Source organism: Aspergillus brunneoviolaceus (genome assembly GCF_003184695.1).
Source record: "Aspergillus brunneoviolaceus CBS 621.78 unplaced genomic scaffold BO95scaffold_59, whole genome shotgun sequence".
Taxonomy (NCBI): domain Eukaryota; kingdom Fungi; phylum Ascomycota; class Eurotiomycetes; order Eurotiales; family Aspergillaceae; genus Aspergillus; species Aspergillus brunneoviolaceus.
The window spans coordinates 249,464-259,009 of record NW_020290789.1 but is presented as its reverse complement, the minus strand read 5'-3'; the positions used below and the strand labels follow the sequence as shown (position 1 = coordinate 259,009).

General features: G+C 32.1%; 1 protein-coding gene across 1 annotated transcript; it reads left to right on the top strand.

Moving 5' to 3' along the window:
* Positions 1 to 3,365: 3,365 nt before the first annotated feature.
* BO95DRAFT_369676 (putative meiosis protein MEI2) lies at positions 3,366 to 6,132 on the top strand (the record flags this gene model as incomplete). Its single annotated transcript, XM_025582880.1, has 14 exons — positions 3,366 to 3,553; positions 3,602 to 3,986; positions 4,057 to 4,491; positions 4,547 to 4,903; positions 4,964 to 4,999; positions 5,048 to 5,114; positions 5,177 to 5,195; positions 5,249 to 5,279; positions 5,347 to 5,364; positions 5,417 to 5,445; positions 5,496 to 5,539; positions 5,597 to 5,676; positions 5,741 to 5,846; positions 5,900 to 6,132. 14 exons carry the CDS (start codon positions 3,366 to 3,368, stop codon positions 6,130 to 6,132), a joined length of 2,028 nt encoding a protein of 675 aa, XP_025439523.1.
* Positions 6,133 to 9,546: the final 3,414 nt, after the last annotated feature.

The following is a 9,546-nucleotide window of genomic DNA, read 5'->3' as shown; positions in this document are numbered from 1 at the left end:
TAATTAAAAAAAATATATTAAAAAAGTAATTTCTTAATATAATATACTATAGATTATTTTTTAAAATTTATAATATTTAATTTTCAGCTAAACTACTTTTTTAAGTAAAAATAGAACTAAATTAATATAAATTTATATTAAAATACTAAATTAATTATTTTATTAAATATTATTTTAAATTAAAGTCTAAATTTATTTTAAAATATAATTATTAATATATTAAATACGAGGATTTTTAGCTGATTTAAAAATAGTTTAAATTAATTTATTTTATAATTTAAAAATATAATATTTTTTATAAAAATATCTAAAATATAAACAAAACTAGATTTTAAATAAAAATAGTTTTAACTATATATATAATCTGTAGTTTTAAAATATAAAAATTACGGACAAAATATATATAATCTAAAAATTATAAATAAATAATTTTAATTATTAAAATTTTAGTTTTAAAAATAGTTTTATTATTATAAATTATTTTTATAATATAGTATTATTAATTAACTTAGTATAAGATTTACTTAAAATCTTATTATATTAATATTAGTAAAAATAAATAAATTATTAATAAACTTAATTTTAAATAGTTTTAAAATATATTTAATTAATATATAGTCTTATAAATAGTTAATTTATATTAATTACTAATTTTTAATAGTTATAGTAATTATATAATATAATAGTTTAATTAGTTTTATATAGTTATAAAATTATATTTTTATATATATTTTTTATTTATTTTATAAATTTAAACTACTTAATATTATATATTTTAGACTATTAAAAAAGTTATATAGTTAGTAGATTTATAAAACTATTTATAATAATAAAAATTTAATTACTAAAATTAATTTTTTACAATATTATACTAATATCTATATTAAGATTTTTATTAAAACTAATATTTTCAGCAGTTTTTAAACTATAGATCTTATTCTATTTAATTTTTAGAAGATTCTTTTAAAATTTTATATATAATTAAAAATATTAACTCTATTAGTTTTTTTATATTTAAATTAGTTATTTTATTTTAAGAAAATATTTAATAATTTATATAAGCTGGAAAAGTAAAAAAAAACTATAAAAACTTATAAATTAAGATTTTTTATTAATAGTTATATATAAAATTATTAAAAAAGTAATAAAAACAGTAGAATACTTAATATAATTAATAATTTTATTTTAATACTAAGTTAAGCAGCTATAATTAATAAAAATATATAAATAAAAAAAAGATTTTATAATAGTTTATATAAAACAGTAGTATTTTAATAGATTAAAAAGATTTTAATATTATATAGACGTATAAAAATAAAACTATTTAGATTTTAACTATAAGATCTTCTAAAATATACCAGCAGGCTTATTATAGTATATATAAAAATAAATAATATAATTAATTAAAGTATCCGGTTAAAAATACTAAAAATTAATATATATAATTTTTTTAGTATGGTTTTTAAGCTTTATATATAAGAAGAATATTAAGAATTTTAGTAGGCCGGTGCGGCCGCCGGTTCGGTGTTGCACCGGTTCGGTGTCCGATTACGTTATCTCTGCCTGGCCCGGAAGCTTTATCTGCTAAGTTTTCCAAAGCTCCTTCTGAAAAAAATGGTATTTTATTCATACTCAGTAAATACTACTCGTCGCTGCGGCGCCCCTCCACCGCAGGTGGAGGATCGCCTTCACCTCACGAATAATTCTACCTTAAGAATAACAAAAAACATAAACTAATCCTACTTTTTTAATCATGCATAACTTTGTTAATTTAAAGGATTAGGCTTTACTATTTTAAAAAGAGATAGAAGTAATAATATAAGAGATTGATCTTTAAAAAAATAGATACTTTCTAACTATATCTTTTATAATAATTAAAAAACTAAAAATACCTGAGACCTCAGGCAGCCTTTTAGCTATTTTTCTTAATATGTAATATTTAAAAAAAGAAAAAGATAGATATATAATTCTAGATATAAAAAATATAATAATTTAATCTTAAAATCTAATTTCTTAAATTGATAAAGTTATATATAATCGAAAAAGTAGAATTAGTATGTGATTTTTGTTATTCTTAGAGTAAAATTATTCATGAGGTGGAGGTGACCAGCCCCTGATAAGGGGTGGATTAACGATAGCGACGAGTAGTGGTCTTATTAGTCCGCCCCACTTGTCATGGCTGCCGGTAGCTACGGAGTACTCCGTAGATATTATGTAGATCATGGATACTGAGGAGGGAAGGGCGGAGGACTCACCCGACAACGGTTTGTGCCTACCTTTACACACCTTATATTGGTACTAAATAATTAGAATAACCTCATGCTATAGTCCTTTTGATTGTTTCATTGGTCAAGACTTACCGGTTTCCCTCCATAAGTTGATATATTTGCTTCAATACGTCTCCATATTCCGTACATATACTACTCATAGTTACTAGCTGGATTTGCAAAGTTTGTGATAAAGGATCTGTTTTTTTTGGTCGAATCGGGCACTTCGAACCTAGCATATCGCATAGGCATAGTGCCATACCTGACTTTCAGATATTTCACACGTTAACATTCTTCAGCCCTGGATCCAAAGCACCCCGGGACCTTGGGAGATGTCTCACGGAGCAGGAAAGTGCCAGAACACGTGGAAGTCTCCTGATATGCTTACAAGCCGGGCTTTCCTCAATAGAGGCTGCTGGTATCATCTCTGTGGATATTTCTACCGAATTCGCAGCAGGTTTTCCAGTGCGGAATAGCCATGAGCTTTATATGATGGCCGACATTAACAGTATGAGATTGGGAGTGAAGCCAGTGGCCAGACTGTGTTCTATATCGATCGAATTACATGCCTAGTTTCTGAGCTTAGAATAACGCAACGATTTAGTTGTCAGACGTTTTTTTCCATGCTGCAAGCCCCAAAAAAGCACGTACGACCAATTTACTGCGTCGCCGGCAGAATGGTCTCAAACCCTGAGCATGAATGGACTAAGAAGGGAAAAAGTAGATTTTGTGTTATATTCTTTCGTCTAGAAGGATAATACAGCAGTATCATTGAGCCTAGTATATGATGAAGAATCACTGTGCTAAGTACCTGTTACCTACCATGCGGGGCCCTTCCCTAACACCCAATACTAGACCTGTGAAGTTATCCTTCTCCCTTCACTTATGACCCGCATTAAAATAGACAAACGCACTGCATCTTGCTTATCGTTACAAAGCACATCTTTCACAGGCTGGGTCTGAATAAATGGTGTTTCTCTTTGCCGGGACTTTTACAGTCATTATACCCCAAGCCTGCAGTGTGAAGGTACACGACCTTCCTCTTAACTGAAGACTCGACCTCATTAGTCACAAGAATACACGCAGAAACACCAGATAATGCGGACAGGAAATTCTTCTCGTGGCCTGAGCAGCCCTAGCTCTCTGAACGATATTGATTCAGCCAATGGCTCTCCTGATACCAAGCTCACCGTCTACTCGCCCGAGGAAACGATCTCTAGAGGCCGTCTGGGCACCCGTGTTATAGACACACTCAGCGACGCCGGAGTCCGTAGACTCTGCTCTGCGTGAGTGTATGAGATCTGATGCATAAACAACTTCTCTAACCACTCTAGTACATCTCCTGATCCATTCTTCGTGTCAACAGTAGCAACACGTGTCCAACTTTCACCGACAGCGGCGGCATTTACCCCAGTAGGTATGTTAGATAGCGCAAATATCGAGACTCAAGGCCGATCCTGCCCACAAAACTTCTCTCGAGCCGAATTCCTGGCAACGCACCCAGATATCAAGCGCATTGAAAGAAGCCCAGGGCTCATGAACCGCATGGAAAGAGATATCTCGAGCTACGGCGCTATTGGTAGCATACAGTCGAACAAAATCAAGCAGTTGCTTGGTACAGAGCCGGATGAGCTTGAAAATGAAGGTCACAGTCGAGCACTGGTAATAGAGAATGTGCCAAACAATCTGACATACATGTCCTTAGCTGGATTCTTCAACGTGGGTCCCAAGCATCAAGATGTTTGACATCTCTCGGTGAGAGTGACGAGCATATGCTGATCAGAGATAGCGTCGCGAGTTTGGCTCTCTTAGGGGTCCTGTTCTCTCAGAACTCAACTCGAGTGGCAAAGTCTATGTTGCATTCACAGATAGTCGTGAGGTTACAAAAGCGATTGAAAAGGTCAACCTGCTTAGACCCGAATGGCGAGCTTTCCCCATTAATGCTAAGGAGTACGTGCGGCACGCGGAGCCAGCTCTTCTATCACAGGCATCTGATTATGAAGGCCAACTTCTGGTGACCGTCTACTTCGACGGCCGTAATCCAAATCTTAATCGGCATACCGTGGCCCGCTCCTTGGAAACTCTTGCTATGACCTTCGGCGACATAAAGTCCTTTACAGATGTACCGACAGGACAAGACAACATTGGCGAATTTCATCTCGAGTTCTTCAATACTCGCGACGCTGAGAATGTGACAACCACTTTGAATGGAACTTTGGTTGACGTATGTTTATTCTCTTATGCGATACCCTTGGCTATTACTAAAACTCAGACGAAAGGACTGCATTATCGAGATCAAACAATTTAAGCCCGATCTGGAGAAGAGCAGGTTCACCCCCGCCAGTCCTACTCCCGCGAAGGAGCGGCTCACTGGAACAGAAGGTCATTTCAGCACACATTCCTCTTGGACTCCGACTCAGTCATGTCGCACTCCCTACATGGAGCTCAGTCCAACAGGTCGCTCGACAGTACCACCAGGTGAACATACTAGTCTTATGAATTGGATGTCCAGGGCTGGTGAAAGGGTCATGTCTTCCCCGCGGCGTGATCTGAACCGTTATCCTGATCCCCGTATGGGAAGCCAAAACTCTGTTGACATTGAACGAATTCGCCTTGGTTTGGATGTCAGGACAACTGTGGGTCCCGTCAGTCATTTCTCTTAATAGCCCTAATGCTAATGGGCATGTCTATCACAGATAATGCTTCGCAACATTCCCAATAAGATTGACCAGGTAAAGTCACGGCGTTCATACTTATTGCTTGGATTCTAATATGATAAGACCATGCTTAAGGCCATTGTCGATGAGACAAGCCATGGAAAATATGACTTCATGTACCTACGCATTGGTGAGATACTATGAGACACCCATATCATGAGCACTGTGGCTAATCATTAATATTACTTATAGACTTTGCGAATAACTGCAAGTATGGCAATGATGTCCTCACAAGTCTGAAATCCTGTTGCTGAAACCCTCAAGTGTTGGCTATGCTTTCATAAACTTTGAAGATGTAAGTCTGTCAAATCATCTGGTGTGTGTGGCCTGATGCAAAAAGTTCGGCATTTGACACAGTCCAGCCGATCGATATTATTGACGTCAGTACATACACGAGGCAGTGCATCCTAGCATACCACTAAGAATATTTAGTTTGTCAATGCACGGGCTGGAAGAACATGGTATGACGGGGATATCGATTCAACATACTCCCGCTGACAAAGTGAGTAAGGAACTGCTTCAACAGTGATAAAGTCGCCGAAGTCTCATATGCCAGTAAGTCAACGAAGGGCTTCGTTCGAGGAAGAGATGGTTGTCTTACTTCAGTGAAAGCTATTCAGGGTAAAGACTGCCTGGTACAAAAGTTTCGAAACAGCTCTGTCATGTTGGAACACCCTTCGTTTCGCCCGAAGGTTTGTATATATGTCCCTTAACTCAAGCCCGTGGACGACATAAGAGGCTTATTGCCCAATGCAGATTTTCCACACTGGTACTGGGCATCTCGCTGGCACCGAGGATCGCTTCCCTGGACCAGACAATCCCTCAAAGATGCGTCGTAGCATCGAAAATGCCGAGCATGTAGGTCAGTACATAGCGAGCTAGCGCTGAGATTCAAGTTGATGTCTGACTATTCAGGCCTATTTGCTCCTCGAGTCGGCCAACAGTACCGTGACGAGCAGCGTCGACGCCGTTCGCAGTTTGACCGCGGAACCACAGCTGCTGGACGTGAAATTGTATTTGTTCGGACACTTGCCCCAAAGCGCACATATGGTTCCTCAAATGGTCTCAGAAGTGCGCCGTGTACCTATCCCGGACTGAAATCGTGGTGCGACTCACCAATACCTGAACATTCCCCAAAGACCTCCTGATTCCTTTTCAAGGCATCGGCCTGCGGCTTTCGAATTAATATCCCATGATAAGATCAGAACTATGCAAAGGGGGTTGAATGACCGCAAGTGACATGGGGAAGAGCAAAGGCCGGGGAGTCGCGGCTATTCCCTTTGTCAACTTCCATCTACAGCCCAGCAACGTCATTTGTCCCGAGTACAGTGCAGAGATTTTATTTCAATTGGAGGCGAAGCGGGGTTGAAACTCTATGGAGCATCTTACCACGCCCTGGTCGGCTTGGAAGCATTGCCTGTGTATGAGTCGAGTTGTTGGGGTGCCATTCTCTGTGGGACTCTGGCGTCCTTCCAGGTGTTTCTTCTGATACCGTTCAATAAGAGATCTAATTGTAAAACAAGACAACGGTGGCTGGTTTTTTATTACCCACCGGCTAACTTACTCCACTACATCATGATTTACTCATACGTAGAGTGAAGACTATCGACGACAATAACTGCTTTTGCTTAGCGCAGGGCTCTTGGCCCTGTGCAGGTCCAACCAGCAGTTACCGAGGAGCGCGATCTTTGCAGGGGTTGCGTCACATAGTGTTTAATTACATTAAGTAGCACCCACGTATCTAAACTCTGTCTCTGTGGAATAGGAAACATGTTGATCAGAAAAGCATTGTTGTTTTGATGCCCATATGGTACTTGTCGGTGTTGGTAGCCTGGGATCGCCGGATTGATATTAGTAGTCTGAAATTACCGGATTATGTAATCACTAAAAATTAAAAATATTATATAGCTGTATCTAGTTTCTTTTTAATATTACTCAACATAATTTTGAATGGCCTTAGTCCTCCAGTCCTTGTAGCGTATCTTCCGATAGTACTTCTTCCTAGGGCTGACGTATCTATTATGCGAATAACATATGCAGACCGGTGGACCAAATGGGCCTTTCATATCTTGATAGCAGAGCAAGATTGTGAGGCATACTCTTCATTGGTATAGGTAGTCTATCTCTCCCATACTTAGAGGGGCTGTTGTCTCGTTCCAGCCTGGCAATTTAAACATATATTTATTGTTTCAGTCACAGTGTAAAATTAACCATATCCGATTGATTATATGTATTCATAGAGACTTAGCATATCGGTTTAGTATTATGTACATACCATAGAGTCTAGATTGAATTAGTAGGATCATTGGATTGGTTTTGAGTCTTAGAATGTGTGCTTTTATAGGGAAATTGACAGGACCTGGAATCCTATAGAGCGAACCATCCGCTGGATCGATGTCAGATAATCCTTTTTTAGTCGGTAAGATGCACTGATAAAAATACAGGTGGTCCCACCTGCTTGCATCTTTCCTTGGCTTGCCGGTTAGTTAACGTAATCGGACACCGAACCGGTGTGACACCGAACCGGCGGCTGCACCGGCTTTTACTAAAATTCTTAATATATTTAACTATCTTAACTATTTTAAAGCCGGAAAATATACTTAAATTATTAAATAACTCTAATTTTTAGTATTTTATAATATAATTAATAAAAATAAATATATAGTTTTTATTATTAAAACTTTTTAATACAGAAAATTTTTTATAAAAACTATATATATTATAGTTTTTAATATTAAGATTAGTATTTTTAAAAAATATCTAAATAATATTAAATCTTATATTTAAAAAAATACTAATTATAAGAAGCTATTTTTAATTAAAAAAATATATTAAAGTAATAGTTTTTTAATATAATATACCGCAGATTATTTTTTAAAATTTATAATACTTAATTTTTAGCTGAACTATTTTTTTAAGTAAAAATAAAGCTAAACTAATATAAATTTATATTAAAATATTAGATTAATTATTTTATTAAATATTATTTTAAATTAAAGTTTAAATTTATTTTAAAATATAATTATTAATATGTTAAATATAAGAACCTTCAGCTGATCTAAAAATAGTTTAAATTAGTTTATTTTATAATTTAAAAATATAATATTTTTTATAAAAATATTTAGAATATAAATAAAACTAGATTTTAAATAAAAATAATTTTAACTATATATATAATCTGCAGTTTTAAAATATAAAAATTATAGGCGAAGTATATACAGTTTAAAAATTATAAATAAATAATTTTAATTATTAAAATTTTAGTTTTAGAAATAGTTCTACTATTATAAATTATTTTTATAATATAATATTATTAATTAACTTAGTATAAAATCTATTTAAAGTCTTACTATATTAATATTAATAAAAATAAATAAACTATTAATAAGCTTAATTTTAAATAGTTTTAAAATATATTTAACTAATATATAATTTTATAAACAGTCGGTTTATACTAATTATTAATTTTTAATAATTATAATAATTATATAATATAATAGTTTAACTAGTTTTATACAGCTTATAAGATTATATCTTTATATATATTTTTTTATTTATTTTATAAGTTTTAACTACTTAATATTATATATTTTAAACTATTAAAAAAACTATATAATTAGTAGATTTATAAAACTATTTATAATAATAAAAACTTAATTATTAAAATTAATTTTTTATAATATTATATTAATATATATACTAAGATTTTTATTAAAACTAATATTTTCAGCAGTTTTTAAACTATAAATCTTATTTTATTTAATTTTTAAAAGATTCTTTTAGAGCTTTATATATAATTAAAAAAATTAATATATTGGTTTTTTTATATTCGAATTAGTTATTCTATTTTAAAAAAATATCTAATAATTTATACGAGCTGGAAAAGCAGAAAAAAAATTATAAAAATTTATAAATTAAGATTTTTTATTAATAGTTATATATAAAATTATTAAAAAAATAATAAAAATAGTAAAATAGTTAATATAATTAATAATTTTATTTTAATACTAAATTAAGTAGCTATAATTAATAAAAATATATAAATAAAAAAAAAGATTTTATAATAGTTTATATATAATAATAATATTTTAATAAATTAAAAAGACTTTAATATTATATAAATATATAAAAATAAGACTATTTAGATTTTAATTATAAGATTTTTTAAAATATATTAGCAGGCTTACTATAGTATATATAAAAATAAATAATATAATTAATTAAAATATTTAGTTAAAAATATTAAAAATTAATATATATAATCTTTTTAATATGATTTTTAAGCTTTATATATAAAAAGAATATTAAGAATTTTAATAGACCGATACAGCTGCCGGTTTGGTATTACGCCGGTTTGGTATCCGATTATGTTAACATAATCGGACAATTAAGTAGTTATTAATCTGACTATCTTAACTGTTGTCTAAAAATATATAGAAATAAGTTTTTTAAATTAAAAAATAATAACTAAAAAAAATATTAGTATCTTCTTTATCTCTATCTAAAAGAATTAATCAGAAAATCCTAATAATATTAATAAAATTTAGCTTCTTATAAAACTG